The 17,882-nt window shown below is 51.1% G+C and overlaps 7 protein-coding genes across 7 annotated transcripts; 3 read left to right on the top strand and 4 right to left on the bottom strand.

The window, feature by feature from the left end:
- Window positions 1-2,114: 2,114 nt before the first annotated feature.
- Window positions 2,115-2,918, top strand: BDV17DRAFT_289599 (peroxidase family protein; the record flags this gene model as incomplete). The annotated part of the gene is made up of 3 exons (XM_073761694.1): window positions 2,115-2,287; window positions 2,341-2,660; window positions 2,725-2,918. 3 exons carry the CDS (start codon window positions 2,115-2,117, stop codon window positions 2,916-2,918), a joined length of 687 nt encoding a protein of 228 aa, XP_073617588.1.
- A 908-nt stretch (window positions 2,919-3,826) lies between these two features.
- Window positions 3,827-5,831, bottom strand: BDV17DRAFT_37698 (major facilitator superfamily domain-containing protein). Its single transcript, XM_073764433.1, has 2 exons — window positions 4,440-5,831; window positions 3,827-4,342 (listed from the first exon to the last, which is right to left on the bottom strand). The coding sequence occupies exons 1-2, from the start codon at window positions 5,688-5,690 to the stop codon at window positions 4,121-4,123; spliced, it is 1,473 nt and encodes a 490-aa protein (XP_073617587.1). The 5' UTR covers window positions 5,691-5,831; the 3' UTR covers window positions 3,827-4,120.
- Window positions 5,832-6,304: 473 nt separating this feature from the next.
- Window positions 6,305-8,630, bottom strand: BDV17DRAFT_280668 (Zn(II)2Cys6 transcription factor; the record flags this gene model as incomplete). Its single annotated transcript, XM_073759913.1, has 5 exons — window positions 6,305-7,209; window positions 7,268-7,607; window positions 7,658-8,309; window positions 8,395-8,523; window positions 8,584-8,630. The coding sequence occupies 5 exons, from the start codon at window positions 8,628-8,630 to the stop codon at window positions 6,305-6,307; spliced, it is 2,073 nt and encodes a 690-aa protein (XP_073617586.1).
- Window positions 8,631-8,944: 314 nt separating this feature from the next.
- On the top strand, window positions 8,945-13,183 carry BDV17DRAFT_258509 (Hydantoinase B/oxoprolinase-domain-containing protein; the record flags this gene model as incomplete). Its single annotated transcript, XM_073757327.1, has 3 exons — window positions 8,945-10,083; window positions 10,131-12,251; window positions 12,304-13,183. Coding segments are annotated over exons 1-3 (3,929 nt in total), but the record flags the coding sequence as incomplete, so codon positions are not given.
- Window positions 13,184-13,187: 4 nt separating this feature from the next.
- BDV17DRAFT_258508 (GNAT family N-acetyltransferase) lies at window positions 13,188-14,059 on the bottom strand. The gene has a single exon (XM_073757326.1). The coding sequence runs from the start codon at window positions 13,861-13,863 to the stop codon at window positions 13,345-13,347; it is 519 nt and encodes a 172-aa protein (XP_073617584.1). The 5' UTR covers window positions 13,864-14,059; the 3' UTR covers window positions 13,188-13,344.
- Window positions 14,060-14,619: 560 nt separating this feature from the next.
- On the top strand, window positions 14,620-15,188 carry BDV17DRAFT_258507 (uncharacterized protein). Its single transcript, XM_073757325.1, has one exon. It carries the CDS (start codon window positions 14,701-14,703, stop codon window positions 14,977-14,979), a length of 279 nt encoding a protein of 92 aa, XP_073617583.1. The 5' UTR covers window positions 14,620-14,700; the 3' UTR covers window positions 14,980-15,188.
- A 1,108-nt stretch (window positions 15,189-16,296) lies between these two features.
- BDV17DRAFT_289592 (uncharacterized protein) lies at window positions 16,297-17,325 on the bottom strand (the record flags this gene model as incomplete). The annotated part of the gene is made up of 1 exon (XM_073761693.1): window positions 16,297-17,325. One exon carries the CDS (start codon window positions 17,323-17,325, stop codon window positions 16,297-16,299), a length of 1,029 nt encoding a protein of 342 aa, XP_073617582.1.
- Window positions 17,326-17,882: the final 557 nt, after the last annotated feature.

Genomic DNA, 17,882 nt, shown 5'->3' with positions numbered 1-17,882 from the left:
AAAAAAAAAAAAAAAAAAAAAAAAAAAAAAAAAAAAAAAAAAAAAAAAAAAAAAAAAAAAACAAAATTCGCGGTATTCGTCCTGCAGTAACTATATTTAATATCCCGTACGGAACACTTCGCGACCGCGTCAACAGCCATGAATTCAAAGCAGAACGCCGTAACTATAACCTCCGACTATCTAAAACTCAAGAGGAGGCTTTACTAAAGTGGATTCTATCAAGAGATATACATGGAGTCCCCCCTCGGCCTTCACACGTGCAGGAAATAGCCAATATAATCCTTTATACTAATAACCCCTCTGGGTATGACCCTGTCGGCCCTAACTAGGTTACCAAGTTTATTAAACAACGCCCCGAGATCAAGAGTCGCTTTGCAAGGAAATATAACTACAAGCGAGTTAAATACAAGGATCTAAAGGCTATACAAGAGTAGTTTATAACTCTACAAGAGATACGGCTTTAGTATAGAATACTTGACAAGGATATCTTTAACTTTGACAAAACTAGCTTTGCAATAGGCCTAATTGCTACTGCAAAAGTAGTAACAAGGGTAAATATACCTGGAAAACCTTATCTTATTTAACCAGGCCAGCGCGAGTAAGTAACAATAATTAAATATATTAATTTTATAGGGTGGTCGATTCCTTCTACCATTATTTTCAAAGGAAAAGGTTATATAGAGGGATAGTTTGAAGAATATAGCCTCCCACGCGACTGGCGAATTGAATTAAGTCTGTTATTTATGTAAACTAGCCTGCCCGCGGGCATTGGCAAAGTAAGATAGTAAATGCAGAACAAGCTTGGCAGACTCAGTTTCTGAACCGTTCGCCATAGCTGCAGGCGGCAGGCCAGAGGCTGTAGCGTCAAGAGGATGAAGTCTCGACGAAGCGGCGTTGTCTAGCTGCATGACGGGCTGAGAAGCTATCCTCGGCTCTGTTCCGAGTAGATTATCTACAGGGATTTGTAGATTGTTCTATCAATCCCACAAATGGCAAGGCGTTCTGTACGCAGGCCTCCGTTTAGTCCTCCGTTTAGGGCTTAGATCAGGCCCTACCAAGACGCGGATCAGGCCCGAACCCGAACCCGAGATGCATGTGGGTCTGCAGGTGCTGTTTGAGATGTTCAACATTAAGCTTCAAGCTTGTGTATCGAGTCTAATTCCAGATGAGACAGGCAGTAATATTCGAATTGGGGATAAAAACTAGGACATGGGAAAGAGAGGTTAATGACTCTTTCTTGGGCGAGTTGAGGGGTGCGGAAACTACAACATCATATAAACAGCAAGGTCTTATTGATGCAGCGAGCCATTGTACTTTGGAAGGCTGATATCTGGGATTGGAACACTTACAGCGGTTTTATTCCGATGTGAATGGCCTATCTTGCAGCACGGTGCACGCTATAAGCTATATATAATGGCCGGTGCCTATGTAGAATGCATCTACCTATGACCAAGCACTCATGGCGCACAACGAGCATTAGCCAGGAGCGGATGCCGGCTGGAGACTTCTCAAGTAGGTTAAGCGTTCGAGTACGAATACTGTCGTGTTCATGAATCGTCAAGGCCGTCGGGACTCTGGCTCAAGATGGTGATGGGTACGGGTACGAGTCAGTTGACCAATCAGCGTGCCATCTACACTCAGAGATCGACAGTGCGTACGCCTCAGAACCAGAACCCGAGCTGTCCGAAGTAGGCGGTGGAACTAGTATGGGGTAGTAGTATGTCTCATCTAGGCCTTGAATCTAAGAAATGCGTAATGGTGTCTCTCTTATTGGGCTGCCGATCGCCTGCAGAAATATATTGAAGTTGCCTGGAGATTGCTGGAGTCGAAGTATAAAGAGGGCTGGGTATTCCATGCTCGGTTTCCTGTTTTCATTGCTATCATATAAGTATTGTTGCCCTTGTATTCATAGCGTCAGCTCAATTAAACCGATATGAAGTTTTCCTTCCAGACTATTCTCGGGGTTGTGGGCTTGGCCTCTGCCACTCCCTCTCATGGTGCCCATCAGTGGAAGCCCCCTGGTCACGATGACTGTACGTCACCTACCTTTCCCCTGCCCCCTGAATGAGCTGTTATTTACATATCATGTTGAAGTCCGTGGCCCCTGCCCAATGATGAACACGCTCGCAAACCATGGTTACCTCCCGCACGACGGCCGCAATCTCACCCGTCCTGTCGTGGTCAATGCCCTAAACTCGGCTCTGCATTTCAATACCTCTCTCGGAAGTCTCATGTTTGATATGGCTATCGTTGCCAATCCAGAAGAGGGCGCCGACTATTTCACTCTGTGCGTTTCCCTTCCACCCCGTCCACCGTACATGCTAATAGCACTGCGTTTAGTGACCACCTCAACCGCCACAATGTCCTCGAACATGATGCCAGTCTCAGCCGCGCAGACGCATACTTTGGCTCAAACCACATCTTCAACTCCACCATTTTCGCGCAGACCCAGCATTTCTGGACAGACCCCACCCTTACCGCCGCCATGCTCGCGAACAGCAAGATCGCCCGCCAGGTCACCTCCAAGGCCTTCAACCCGAACTATACGTTCACCGCGAGCACTGAGAACTTTAGTCTCGGTGAGGTTGCAGCGCCCATCATTGTCTTTGGTGACATGCAGGAGGGGACCGTTGAAAGGGATTGGGTTGAGTACTTCTTTTGTGAGTTAGCCAGTTATTCTTCCTACTTTAAAATTGATTATTGGGGCTGACATATCGGTGATAGTGAACGAGCGGCTCCCAATTGAGCTCGGCTGGCAGCGGAAGAGCCAGGAGGTGACGCTGACGGATATAATCAGCGTGACAGAGATGATTGCAGCTGCGGCAAATCTGATTACTGACTCTGGGAGCTCCTCTGGGTCTGCATCCGCATCTAAGCACAAGAGAAGAGCAGATCTCCATGCCGGTTGGGGATTCTAGGATCCCTGCGGCGGTACTCTATATGAGTAGGTATAATAGGCGTTTTGTATCTGGTGCTTCGTTGTCAATAGTCAAGGTCGAGAAAGAGAATAGAAAAAATATGAATAAATCAATAGAGAAGCCATACCAGGGAGACTGGCGATGTAGTGAACTCGACAGAATCCAGGGAAGCGCAACCGCACCCTGGAGCCAAGCCCTAACTCAGACGGGAAGGTGCTGTGCGCGCGGGGACCCATAAGTTCTAACCCGCCTCAGAATCATCTTCGTCAAGCCCTGCAGTTACTCAGCCTCCAGAGTACACACGGCCTCCATCTTTCACGGCGCAACAAGTTCTACTGACTGGCGTCTATGCCCTGTGCTTCTTGAGCTCTCGCATTTGCTATATATGGCAGGCTGTACGCACAAGGAATACCGTTGACGGCAATCTTTTAGCGTCTAACAAAAGCCTGCTCCAAGACTGGCAAGACCACCGCACGATTGCAACGAATATTAATTTGCCCAGCTCATGGGTAGGCAGCAACATTTTGTAGACATAATCACCAGCACTGAAGACTATCTAGAGCGCTTCTATTGACAATATAATCGCTGTCCTTTGTCTTCTCCTCTATTTAACATCGTGATTCCAGTACGTAACGTTATCCCGAGAGGAGAACATAATAATGGATTTCACTCTCGCTGGCCGCCGAAGTCATCGCAAACCAAAGGGAGGGTGTCTGCAATGCAAAAGGAGGAAAGTCAGGGTAAGTTGATAACACACGCCTGAATTGAATGAGGGCTGATTCGACATAGTGTGACGAAACCAAGCCAATTTGCCGTCCTTGCATGGATGCCTGGAATGTCCGATGAGTAACTAGATCTTCTATGGCGGGGGGGGGGGGGGGGGGGTCACCGACGGCTCTTATTATATTGTCGTGCTGGTGCGTCGCTGCGAAACAGCTGGGTTGGTCTTGGTGGGCTGAGGGATTAGCTGGGCGGCTCATGAATCAGGTTTATGCCGCATTAGATGAGCGGTCTCGGGAGTGGTTGAGGTGGCCAATGGCGCAGATTGGATGGGCTCCTGGATTATGATACAACCTACAAAAGCATCCAATACTTAATCCATGGACAAAACCCAAATCTCCAACTGAATTTCCATTCCTGGCATTGCCATCAGAAAATTTAGTCTAACTACTTAAGGATACCAGTCCCAGAGCAGAATCTGTTTAGTAAGTATACACAAACCGCGGATTATGCTCGCCCAACTCCTCCGCCTCTTCCTCCGTCATGCCCTGCACGCGCCAATCCTCTTTACCCTCGCGTTTGCGCGCATTCTGCCGCCGGAACCACGCCCAGAAGGCGAGGTATATCACCGCCGACATGGCGACTAGGCTCATTGATACCGCGTGGCCTTTTATGAAGCGGGGGCCTTCGTTTGTTTTATAGAGCTGTTGTATAATTCGTTAGCAAGCTGTTTGTTGAATGTTGAGGGGATGGGAATGGGGAGTGGGTTTGTTAGGGTAACGATAGGGGAAGGGGACTCACGAATGGTGCTGGAATCCCAGCTGAGTTTCCAATAGTCAACTGCAGCCCCGTCGCAACAGTGCGCTTCCCATAACGCGGGGTATTACTCGGTAGCCAGGCGAGCGGTAAGCCCACAATTACATACAGACCCATTGCAGCAAGGAAGCATCCAAAGTACTTCACGCCCCCTGGTGCCGGAGAGACAAGGATAGCGTAGCCCGCTGCACAAATCAACCCAAAGATAACGGTAAACACAGCGCGCCTCTGCGTCCTATCGGAGAACCACGCGACGATGATGTAAGTGATCGCGCCGAGCGCGTAGCAGGGGATTGTGAGGGCCTGGACTTCAGCGGTGCTCCAAGACCCTAATCCTTGGATGATTGTGGGAAGGAAGGTAGAGTATCCGTAGAGGATGGTATCGCCGCCAAACTGGCCGATTGTGAAGAGCCAGATCTTCCAGTCTAGTAGGCCCTCAATGACATCCTTCTTGTGCATCTGGTCAGACGACTTTGTGTGCCCGATTTGTCTGCGCATTCGCGCGTCGATGAGTTCGCGCTCCGCCATAGTGAGGTAGTGCGCTGTGTCTGGGCTATCGGCAAGCCAGAACCAGGTTGCGATTCCGAGGACGAACGTGGGGATTCCTTCGAGGATGATGATCCAGCGCCAGCCGCGCAGTCCGGCCACGCCGTCCATGTGCCCGATTCCGTAACCGAGTAGTCCGCCTAGGGAACCCGCGATGGCGGCCGAGACGAAGAGATACCCGATTCGCAGCGCGTACTCTTTCTTTGTGTAGAACATTGTCAGATAGATGGTGAGGCCGGGGAAAAGACCACCCTCGAGGGCGCCTAGGATAACGCGGCACGCAACGAGACTCCCGTATCCCTGTGTGATACCAGTCAATGTTGCGACGAGTCCCCAACCCGTCGTAATGAAGGAGATCCAGCGCGATGGCTTGAATCGCTTTATGACAAGGTTCGAGGGGAGTTCGGAGAGAATGTATGTGACGAAAAGAATCGATACAGCGATTTGGTACTGGTCACCCACGAGACCGAGGTCTTCTTCTAGACCATAAAGCCGCGCATTGCCGATGTTTACGCGGTCTAGGAAGGAGAGAAGGTATAGGAGCATTACGGGCGGGACGATCCACATGTCGAGTTTGCGGAGGAGGGCCTTTTCGGCCGCCGGGTCGATGGGGATATCATGTTCGTCGGATTGTTGTTGTTGTTCGATTTCTTTCTCAGGGTATGTGTCGGACATTGACCTCGTCAACATGGTGGCGAAGTCAGCCTGTCAGGGCAGTATGATGAAGGGGGGAAAAGGATTTGGGTCAAAAAAGTTGGAGAATCAAGACATTTTATGGACCTCCAACGGCCCAGCCGCTGCATCACCGCCGATACTTACCCCGGATCCTACGATAAAGAGATAATCTGGGCTGCAGATACCATCATGTAACAGGATCTCATGGGGTTGGAGCTTAGGGCTCCACGATGTTAAGCCAAGATTGGATAAGAACGGCATTTATGTGGGGTATCACCGGTGGAGGAAGGACTTGCCGATGGGGAACTGCAGTCCTCGGGTCATGGGAGTCGGTAGGTTGCTTCTTGCCGGTGATACTGATATCTGCACCAGTAATCAGTCTTCACCTTTAATCTCGGGCGAGATACCAAGGGTTGGCTATTGGAGTAATTCATCCTTCGATTCCATTATGGCCCGGCTCTTAAAAGGCGTAATAAGGCCATGGCCCGACCAGACGGTGCGGCTGGTGGCAAATGCAGAGTTGCCGGCGACGGAGTACAGCGCCGATCGGCAACTGTACCCTAAAGTTATAGTAAGGTCATCAAGAGCGTCCATCATTCCATCATTGAGTATCTAGATAGCCGGCTATCTTACGATCTCGGTTGTTCATATCCAAAAAGGAATTGCTCCTCGATCTCCGAAGCAAACTCTTTTAGTGAACCGTCCTCTGAGAACAAGGTGTCCATCCACTGCACCTGGTTTCTGTCCAAAAAGCTGCCAATCAAAGGGTTTGCCAGGACGTCGACATTGTCGTAGTTGATGATGTCTGTATGGCTTCCATCTGCTCCAGTGTCTATACTCGTGGGTGTGTGCAATATCTGATCTTGGGCTGGCGTACCACTTGATGGCCCTGCCGCACTAGCTAGGGGATGCCCTCTTGCTGGAGGGTCGGCGACAACACTACCAAAACGGCCACTGGCTCGAAGAGTTGATACGCATGCCTGGATATGTGAGAGCCGCTCGCAAAAATCGACAGCAGGAATATTTCCATCATTCTTCAATGATCGGAGCACGCTCAGCAACGTCTCGAGGTGGTCCGAATTGACGGCCGTTGGCTTCATCATGGCTGACATGATGAGGATCATGGCTGCCGAGAATATATGATGAGCATCCCAGTATCCGAACGTAGCAATTGAGCCGTCAAGGAAGAGGCCTTCAACAATTCGGCTCGACGCCTGCGCCGCGTTGACACAGCTCTCGGCCAGTGCCAATGTGATCGAAGAGATACTCTGCCGCGGTGTCGCTTCATCGCGTGCTTTGGAGCCTAGCTGAAACTGCATCTTGAAGAGATGTAATAGAACAGGGCGGGTAGTCTGGATAATGCATTGATTGTAAGCGAGATGCAGGCTTGCGACGGGACGAGGTGTGCCTCGCTCTTTAACACGCATGTCTGATGGTAGCTCGTCGTGCCAGGCTCGAAGTTGTTTCAAAATGCTGTGCACTTGATTGATGTAGAGACCTTTTGTGGCTTTTGGTATGCCGTAAATTTGAGTCACTGAGAGCATTGCAGCGCATTAGAAGGCGAGACCTAAATGCAAGTGAGGGAAACTTACGGATATTTCCAATAATTCGTGCTAGCTTGATGTTGATTATGAGGTTTCGAGGGTCAAGAAATTCCGCCATCTCTTCTTTCGTTAACCCATCCATGCTTGGCATTTCGACATCAATGTCTTCGTCCCTCACAGTGAGAGGCTGGCCAAGCTTGGAGGCGGAAAAACGATCAAAAAAGTAGAGAACCCACCATGTTCGCCGTCGACTCTCCCGTTCAACTGGCGTTAGCGTTACATGTCTTGCAGCTGATCTGTGCATTCCGAGGCTCAGGGCAAGCCTTGTGGCAATCCCACTGTAGCAATATGCGGTTCGAACACGTCCGAGAATGTTGGAGGCCCACGCCTATGACTATTAGCTTGGCTTCATGGAATGAGCATTCGGTCTTTTCTCACCAACAGTGTCAGAACCTCCACCTGCATCAATGATGGTTCTTCGTAGTAGTCTTGGTTTTCCTGCAACAGGTGGACTGCCCTTATATAGTAATCCGTTCCCGGGACTCGGTTATTGTCGCCAACACCCCTCCTATGTGTGTATATCTCTCCTAAGGCCATAAGGGCGTAGAACTTGCATAGCCAAAGCATTGAAGGGATCAATTCTCTCCGGTAGACTGCATCAATCTCTTTCATGAAAGTGACTTCCAAGAACAGCGGGTGGTAGTTCCCGATAAAGCGCCGAGCGACGTTCAGCAGTAGTTTGACATGCATTCTCTCAGGGAAATCTGCACCCTGATTTATCGGTAAGCGATCTCGGGTGCTCAGGCGGTGATAGTTGGATAGTCCGGCGGTGGATAGCGTGTAAGTGTCGTCGAGGCAAGATAAGAGTCGATTGCTGAAAGCTGCACATGATGCTTCCCCGATGAATCCCGGCTCTAGAGACCGTTCATGGACGGGGTTTTCCGAGTGTCTATCAAATAGTGGATTGAACAGATTGCTCTCCTCTTTCGACAGCGACGGTGCTTCATCTTGGTCATCAACATTGGTGTAGGTGCTTGTGTTACGATCGCTTCCTGACGCTGGGCTGCGAGTGGCCATGGCCCGTAGACGCCTATTGTCTTCCTCGAGCTTATTGAGATAGCTGAAGCACGAACATCAGACCAGCTCAACTCTACTGATAAGTCTCAGAAACAAACCTTTCTGGAATTCGAATCTGTCGTTCTTTGACAGGAAACTGACATGTTTCTGCTCTGCCAGTGGATTCGCATGCGTGACATGGCTGTCGCCCGGAGCATTTGATCTTCTGCGCATGGCATCGGTGGCAGCTACACCGGCACTGTTAAAAAATGATCGCCTCGATAGTATTAGCATGATAGAGTGCTCACGCTGCTAGAAGCCGCCTTGGGCGCCTTGCTCCCCGGCTAGTACTCATCGTGGAGTGACGCGTGAGTGGGTGCGTCTATCTTCGCCGGTCAAGTCATGAATACCGAGAGATCGGGACAATCTCTGCTGGAAGCAGCGTGGAAGCAAGTGTGGACCTGGGGTCCGGGGTAAACGCAACGGTTGACAGTGACACTGCCGTGGTGACCAGGAGAAGTTACCGGTCGGAGTAGAACCGGTTGATGTCACGTTACCGGCCGGCATATCGAGATTTGCCGATCCGGCCAATCGCATGATTGAGAGCCATCGTGGAGCTCCTCCTCCCCCACACTCCCATCGGACCTCAACACCGACGCCTTTATCTCTCTGATCTTTGGCTAATATAAACAGGAGGGGTCTTGGAAGTATCGACATGCCAATTATTCATCTTCGTCCTCCTCTCCTCTCCTCCCTTCATACGCGCCCACCCTAGTCACCTCCCCTCCTTCTACCTCTCTCCTACAGATTCATTTACATTCAATATGGCATCCCAAGGAATCCGCATTGCCATTGACCGTGGAGGTACTTTCACGGATGCTTGGGCTGAGGTGCCTGGACGCAAGGATCACATCGTCTTCAAGATTCTTTCAGTATGTCCTGACGAATATGACGACGCACCGACAGAATGTATCAGACAGATCCTCGAGATCGCCTCGGGGACGTCAATACCCAAGGGATCACTATTAGATCTCGAGCCCATCGAATCTATCCGTATGGGAACAACAGTTGCGACAAATGCTTTATTAGAGCGGAAGGGAGACCGCGTAGCCTTTCTTGTTACAAAAGGCTTCCGAGACATTCTTCTTATCGGCAACCAGACCAGACCCAACCTATTCGATCTCTCTGTTCAGCGGTTAGAGCAGCTTTACGAGTCGGTAGTCGAAGTGGACGAGCGCATTACCATTGAGGGCGCAAGCGAAGCCCCGCAGTCACAAGATGCACCGATCGATGTCTCGTCAGATCCGGCACTGGTCATGGGCCAGACCGGCGAGGTCGTGAGGATCATGAAGAAGCCGGACCTTGCTGCTGTTCGTGCAGATCTTGAAAAACTCAAAGATCAAGGTTTCAAGAACATCGCCATTGGCTTGATGCACTCGTACACCTACCCCGAGCACGAGCTTCAGATTCAGAAGCTTGCCGAAGAGATGGGCTTCAAAGTTTCTGCCTCCTCTGTGCTCCAATCCATGGCCAAGTTCGTGCCTCGGAGTCAGTCGGCTGTTGCAGACGCGTATCTCACCCCTATGACTTTTGCCTACCTCGACGGCTTCCGCAAGAACTTCAAGGGTCAGCTGGAAGACGAGAGTGCCAACAAGCTTCTCATCTGCCAATCAGATGGTGGTTTGACAAGCTGGAACAAGTTCACCGGCTTGAGGGGCGTCCTTAGTGGGCCTGCAGGCGGTGTTGTCGGTCTGTCAAGGACATGCTATGACGATGCTGACGGTACGCCTGTCCTAGGCTTCGATATGGTAGGTAACTCTATTCTTGTTCTAAAGCTGAACTAATAATTTCACAGGGCGGTACTAGCACGGACGTGGCCAGATACTCCGGTGCTTTGGAGCACATTTTTGAAAACACCTTGGCCGAGGTCACTATCCAAACTCCTCAGTTGGATATCAACACCGTTGCCGCCGGTGGTGGCTCTATCCTGGCTTGGGAGAGCGGCCTGCTCAAAGTCGGCCCCAGCAGCGCGGGTGCTAATCCAGGACCTGCTTGTTACGGAAAAGGTGGCCCATTGACTGTCACAGATGCCAACTTCCTCCTCGGCAGAATCATCCCTGATTTTTTCCCTCGCAAGTTGGATCTCGATACAGTCAAGCAGAAGTTTAGCGCCTTGGCGGATGTCGTTAACAAGGAGAAAGACGGTGGCGAGCCATTTACTCCGGAAACGCTGGCTCTTGGTTTCCTGGCTATTGCCAACGCCACGATGACTCGACCCATCCGAACCCTCAGTGAGGGCCGCGGCTACGGCGCAGCGAGCCATAATTTGGGGTGCTTTGGTGGAGCTGGAGGCCAACACGCAGTGTTTGTTGCTCGGGACCTCGGAATCAAGCGAGCGATCATCCCCTGCTACTCAAGTATCTTGTCTGCCTACGGAATGGCTTTGGCCGATGTTGTGGTCGAAAACCAAGAACCGTCCGCTATCACGTTCTCCGAAGGCGCCGTTCCGGATATCAAGGCTCGCCTTGAATCACTGTCGTCTCGAGGAGCCACGGGTCTCGAAGCGCAGGGCTTCGATTCTAGTTTGACCGAGCATGAATACTTCCTCAACATGAGATACCAGGGGAGTGATACATCGCTGATGATCGCAGTCTCTGGGAATGTCGGCGACGCCGGTGCTGCTTTCACAGCCAGGCATACCCAGGAATTTGGCTTCTCGCAGTCCCGCAATATTCTGGTCGACGACGTCCGTGTCCGAAGCGTGGGCAAGTCGCGCGTGCTGAACATCTCCAGCCCATTCGAAGAGCTCAAGAAACACAGCACCGAGGGCTTAACCCCCTGTCCGACTCCAATTTTCACGCGGCCGATCTTCTTCGAGAAGTTTGGCTGGACACAGACGCCCGTGTATGAACTCAAGTCCATCAGCACCGGTGCGCACATTACCGGTCCTGCAATGATCATCGACAAGACTCAGACAATCGTTGTCGACCACCTCAGCAAGGCCATTATCCTTCCAGAGCATGTCGTCCTCGAGGTAGACAGAGCTGATACCCAAACCGTCACTACTGATGTTGTTGATCCCGTGCAGCTCAGTGTCTTTGGGCACCGGTTCATGACGGTAGCAGAGCAGATGGGACACACTATGGAAAAGACGTCCATTTCGGTCAACATCAAAGAGCGCCTCGACTACTCTTGCGCTATCTTCTCTGCAGACGGAGGTCTTGTTGCAAACGCGCCTCACATTCCTAGCCATCTCGGATCCATGAGCTCTGCAATCGCCTACCAAGCACAGAAGCACAAGGCGGACCTGAAGCCCGGTGATGTTATCATCAGCAACCACCCCCGAGCTGGCGGCACCCACTTGCCTGATATCACAACGATTACTCCAGTATTCGATGATGAAGACAAGGAGATCATTTTCTTCGTCGCGAACAGAGGCCATCATGCCGACATTGGTGGGATTGTCCCTGGTTCAATGCCTCCTAACTCTACCGAGCTATGGCAGGAAGGTGCTGCAATCGAATCATTCAAGATGATCAAGGAAGGCGTCTTTGATGAAGCCGGACTTATCAAGCGTCTCTATGACGAGCCAGCGTCATTCCCCGGCTGCAGTGGTACGCGAACTCTGGCTGAAAACATCGCCGACTTAAAGGCCGCTGTTGCTTCAAACCAGAAGGGTATTGAGCTCATTCGCGCTCTGGTTAAGGAGTTTACCTGGCCAGTAGTGCAGCTCTACATGTACGCTATTCAAGACAACGCTGCCCAAGCAGTGCGGGATCTACTGAAGCAGTTCGCCGCCAAGTACGAAGGCGGTATTCTCGAGGCTACGGAGTACAACGACGACGGCATCCCATTCAAGCTCAAGGTAACCATTGACAAGGAGACTGGTGATGCCATATTCGACTTCACCGGAACTGGCCCTGAGCACTCCGGCAACCTCAACGCTCCTCCAACCTGTTCATACTCCGTCATCATGGTATGTCAACTCAATGTTTTTTTTTTTGGTTGACACCTACTAACCTGCACAGTACTGCCTCCGCTGCATGATCTCCACAGACATCCCCCTCAATCAAGGCTGCCTCAAACCGATCAAGGTCGTCTGTCCCGACAACACGATCCTCTCTCCCTCCGCCACAGCCGCCACAGTCGGCTGCACAACAGAGACGTCCCAAAAGGTTGCGGACCTCGTCCTTCGCGCTTTCAATGCCGCTGCCGCCTCCCAAGGCACAATGAACAACCTCTCCTTCGGCTGCGGCGGTACCGACCCCGTCACCGGCGAAGTCAAGAAGGGCTTCGGCTACTACGAGACTATCTGCGGTGGCGCTGGCGCTGGTCTAGGCTGGCACGGTGCTAGTGCTGTGCACACCCATATGACCAACACACGGATCACAGACCCGGAGATCTTCGAGAAGCGGTACCCTGTCATTCTGCATGAGTTCTCTATCCGGAAGGGCAGTGGCGGTGCGGGCCGCTGGCGCGGTGGAGACGGATGCTACCGTGAGATTGAGTTTACTATGCCGCTACAGGTTTCTGTCCTTACAGATAGACGCGTGACGGCTCCTTACGGACTTGAGGGTGGTGACGATGGCGAGCGCGGCCAGAATATCTGGGTGAGAAAAGACCCTGTTACGGGAGCGACGAAGAAGGTCTCCCTTGGCCCAAGAAAGACATCGCACTTTGGGGCAGGAGATCGCGTCATCATCCTTACGCCTGGTGGTGGTGGATACGGTGTTGATCCATCTCAGGTAGACAAGAACGTTGAGTCGACGAGAGGCTTTCAATTGAAGCAGCAGGAGAGGTCACTCCTGACGAACGGGTCGTTGGGTGTTCGGCATAGCATCGCGACTGGTAATTAGGGTTTTTGTTGTTCATAGTTTCGCTTACGCAGTAATGTTAGGCTAGATTAGATTCTCTTTGGCTTGCTTGCTTCCTTTTTAGATATCCTCTTACATGTCAATCTGATACATACAATTCAATAGGTCCATTATCTCCCTCCCTCAATCACCCAGGGAACTCATCCCAGTCCCACCCATGAATTCGACCGTGGACACTCCGGGGCCGCCAGCTGGTCACAGCTCCTTCCGAAAGAAAACCCTCTCATACCCGTCCTCCACCCCCCTCCCAACCTCAGCATACCCCAACTTCGTATAAACCGCAATATTCTCAACCATTTTTACATTCGTCGCAAGTGTAGCTGCCTCCCTCCCCAATTCCCTCGCCTTAGCTTCGGCAAACTCAATCAGGAGCCGTCCGTACCCGCGTCCCTGAGCGTTCGGATCAACGACTAGGTTGTTGATTTGGAGGGATGTTTGGAGGGGATATAGTGTGATTGAGCCTAGGATCGAGACGTCCTGGATTTTCAAGTTCGAATTCGAGTTGGGTGCAGAAAAATCTACATCCAAAAGGACATAAACGAACACATCAGGCGTGGAAAGGAGCTTCTCGTAATCGACGAGCATCGGCGCAGGCGGCCTTCCGAGTCGCTCGATGTATTTCGTGAATGCGGCGGTTGTTAGGGATTTTAGGGCTGTGGTGTGTTTTGGGAGGGCGCGGGTTATTTGGACTTCTGTTTCCCGCGTGGTGGTCATTTTGGCGATGGAGGTGGGTAGGTAGGTAGATAAGATTGAGTAGGGAGTCTTGGTGCAGAAGATCAGTCGCGATATCCATGAATTTGAGGACGTTGCTGATTTATAACTGTCGCAGGTATACCTAGAAGGAACGTGCGACTATGAGTCATGGCCGCATCGCTAGTGTCAGCATTTGGAGAAGGGACGCGAAGTATAGGGGGAAGGGCCGTAATCATGCTATATCCTGAGTCGCCAGGGCTTGGTTGATTCGGCTTTGTCGTCTTCAGCTGAAAGAAATTTCAATTTGATTAAGTATACGCTCTTTGACGGAGAGGCTCATGCGTACTCAGAAAAGAAAGAATACCATGGCGTTTAGAAGACGCGAGACCTAATCTGTCCAGTATTTTAGACTACCTGATTAGGCACTCAAATCAATAACAGAAGCCCTGAGGTGAGGAGTCAACTACAAAACAAACCATCTACCTAGGTTGTCCGGCTGTGGCTCAACCCAAGTCAGACTCAGCGGGCCATGGCCCATAACCCTAACTCAAAGCGCCCCAGAACCACGGTCATCAACACTACATGGCCAGCGCCTCAATAGCCAATTGGTCAATGTCACTTTCCCTTCCATAACTTGGCCAATCTTGTGATTTGACCCAAAACGCACTTTACTGCGTCGTGACATCAGCCTCAGATCATGCGGTACAGCCTAGCGACATACATAAATAACCACCCAACCCCTTCACCCTCGCCACGGCTTCCCGCTTATCAGATACACTTCCATCTCACCTTATCCTTGATCAAGCGAAATTTGATTCGAAGCACAGAGAAAGAAGAAACAAGAAGAAAGAACGCAAAATGCCGAACCCCAATCCATACTCCAAAGACAAAACCACTCACCCTCATCTTGACATCGGAAAGGGTGCTCCCGGCGTGATGGAAGATAAAGACGACGATGAATTCGAGGATGCTTTGAGCCAGAACAGGACTGGCTACGATAACGATAACGAGGCCGACGTGTACGATTACAGCACGAGCAGAAACCGCAATACTGCTACTTCTGACAAACCACACCTCACTCGTGGTGGTGGTGCGAGGATGCTCGACGCTGATGATGATGATGATGCTATACAGTAGCAGTTTCTGCGAGATTGGAAAACGAGGGTTAGATTCCGGAGGAGAGTCTTGAGAGTTGACAATTAATATAACTTACCTCTTCGGCTCAGCAGTGCTATGGAATGTATACTGTTTGTACAATCCACTTGGCTTTAACTAAACCCAGCTTATACTAGAGAAGGCAAGACAGAACTTGAGCCACTAAAGACTTCGCGACCAACTACGTGTATATTCTTATCGAGATTTTTCGAGAATAAAAAACACCCAAGATAGTGTCCTAGAAGTTCGTGTCTGGCTCAACCAGCGGCCGATCATAACCGTAACTTGCCTTTGGCGTCAACGATCCATGGCCAAACACGCTCTATGGAGAGCATCTAGCTCTCGTAATTCGACACCATGCTATTGTCTTCCTAGGTAAATCGAGCCTTGCCCACGAATCAGGCCCAGGCTTCCCAAGTCGCCTTCCATGCCGTGACATCAGACTCAGGATCATATTATCAACTCCATCCATGCATACAGATCACGGCTTATACAGTATTTATTAGGATTAAAATCTCTTTACTTTCTATTCATAGTCCTCACTTATACCAACTCCTACGCAGCAAAACAAACCAGTTGATTTATTTCTATCCGTCCAGAACTCAAAATGCCAAACCCAAACCCAAACCCCATCTCCGTCTCAAACATCCCACACTCCGGCGCTTCCATAGACGAGATCCTCAGCCTGAATAGATCATACCCGCGGTATACCCCTCTAGACGCGAACCACGATCCGGACCTCGACGCTGCCGAGGCGGGGTACTGCAACGACACCAGCCACAATTTCGTCGGCGGCCACAGACGGGATAGTTACACTGACGCTGGTCTCACTGAATTCGTGGACCACGAATTATATTTAGCGGACCCTAACCCTTTTTGTGCCCGTCGAAGGGGGAGGGGAGGGGGGGGGGGTGGTGGGAACTTTTACGAATGTACTCTCCTTAACAGATGATCGACCTTCGAACACGGCGAGGGAAACACGCTCTACGACCCCGTGAGCGGGGCGTATGATCAGACGGTTGATTATGCGTTGGGTGAGGGGGGCAGCTACAGGCATTATCGGGAGACGGTGAGTGAGGATGGGCGGTTCCAGGCGCGGGATTCGACCAAGATAGGGGATGGGTCGAGGCATGTGAGGCATGCGAGGCAGGTGGAAGGGGATTTTGGGAGTGGGGAGGGGGTTGTTAGGGGTTATGAGCGGTAGATGTCGAGGACGGGGTCTATTTTTATGATTATTATTATTATGCAGGTGGTTGGAGGGGCATGCTTCTTTTTTGTATATTAGATTGTGTAGATAGTCTATGTAGACTCAGACTTGAAAGCCTCTAGAATACCAGGCCTGACACCTTCTGCAATATCACCAAGTTCCTCCCAAAGTTTCCTCCCCGTTGCGCGTCCGTCAGGGCCTTGAACCCACTGCCCCAGAGCCTCCGGCGCATTAACCCCATTAACCATATAAGCGCCATGGCTCTCCCTCCCCGCGACAACAGCCGCAACAGTCGTGCGGGCGCCAACCTCAGCCGTTCTCGCAAAGAGCAGCTTGAAGAAATCAAAAGCCCACTCCTCATACCCCGCATTCTCGCGAGACAGTCGCGTGTCGCAGAATCCTGTGTCGAGCATGTTCACGATAATAGAGCGGTCGTTGATTGCATTTAGGTTGGAGACGAGTTCGAGCGTCAAGAGCGTGTTGAGGAGTTTTGTCGCGGGGTACCGCTCGTTCATGAGTGCTGTCTTTGGGTCGGACATGGCTGTAAGTATACCCCGCGGGTCTTTCCACTGTGGGAATTTGGGCCACGCGTGGCTTTGGCTGGATAGGACTGTGATGTGTGGTGGTGTGAGACGGTCAGGGAAGTCAAGTGCTGTTTGGCGAAGTTTAGGTGTTAGGAGGAGCGCGAGGAGAAAGTGCGAGATCGTGTTGACGGTGATGGAGTGTTCGTAGCCCGAGCCGTATCCCTCAGACGCGAGGTGGAATTCCATGGTCGCTTTGGCGGCGTTTAAGATGAGGGCGTCGAGACGGGGAAGTTGCAGGGCTTTTTCTGCGAATGCGAGGACCGACGCGGACTTTGAGAGGTCGAGCGGCCATACTTCGACCGTGCCTGGGGCGCAACCGGATGTTGATTCAATGTCCTGCCGGGCGGATTCGCCGGACACTGTGTTGTACACGGCTAGTATGACCTTGCTCGCGCTGAGATTTGCGAGATGCCGCGCTGTTTCGAGACCGAGGCCGGAGTTGGAGCCCGTGATGATGATGGTTTGGTCGGCGAAGGAGACATCGGGGAGGGTGGGTTTCACCCACAGTTGGTTGTAGACAAAGGTTGGGAAGCCCATGGTGAAGCTGTGATGGCAATTGAATGCCTAATTTTGTTGAGTGGGCTTGTACCCTCTTAAAAATGATTCCTAGCTACCCAGGCTTCATCCTTTGTCGCGTCAGCCTCAGCTGCTTTCCTTAGTGTGAGACTTTTCGGCCCCTAGATCACCTTTTTGAAATCGTGGCTGCCATATTGCTTGGCCAATGCCGTATTTTTTTTTTTCTTTTGCAAAGCTGTCCTGGTTAATCTGTTTTTAACCCACAGTAGGAAATAGCTTTGTGCACGTCGTCAAGAGCAGAAGATATGTCCTCAGTCCATATACAAATGAGCCGCCGGATCGACCAGGGTCCATAACCTGATTGGCGCAGTGCAAGGAACACCAAGCGGCGAAAACCGAGAGCTGGAACTTGGAACCATTTTTTTTTTTTTTTGTTGTCCTCCGGCAGCGACTTTCGAGTCTCACCTGTGACCTACTCTGCAGGCAGCGGGGTCTGGGGTGGTTTCAGTCGATTACCACCCTTGCTCTTTGCTCCTTCTTTCTCGAAACAACAAGATCTTCGTTTTGCTTTTTGAGCT

This window comes from Aspergillus undulatus (assembly GCF_047715775.1).
Source record: "Aspergillus undulatus strain CBS 261.88 unplaced genomic scaffold BDV17scaffold_13, whole genome shotgun sequence".
NCBI classification, from domain to species: domain Eukaryota; kingdom Fungi; phylum Ascomycota; class Eurotiomycetes; order Eurotiales; family Aspergillaceae; genus Aspergillus; species Aspergillus undulatus.
This window is presented reverse-complemented; position numbering and strand designations above follow the sequence as displayed.

Coding starts and splice junctions, on each gene's coding strand:
- BDV17DRAFT_37698 (XM_073764433.1), bottom strand. CDS start 5,690: ATGTTGACGAGGTCAATGTCCGACACATACCCTGAGAAAGAAATCGAA. Junction 4,343..4,439: donor CTGGGATTCCAGCACCATTC/GTGAGTCCCCTT, acceptor ATTATACAACAG/CTCTATAAAACAAACGAAGG.
- BDV17DRAFT_258508 (XM_073757326.1), bottom strand. CDS start 13,863: ATGACCACCACGCGGGAAACAGAAGTCCAAATAACCCGCGCCCTCCCA.
- BDV17DRAFT_258507 (XM_073757325.1), top strand. CDS start 14,701: ATGCCGAACCCCAATCCATACTCCAAAGACAAAACCACTCACCCTCAT.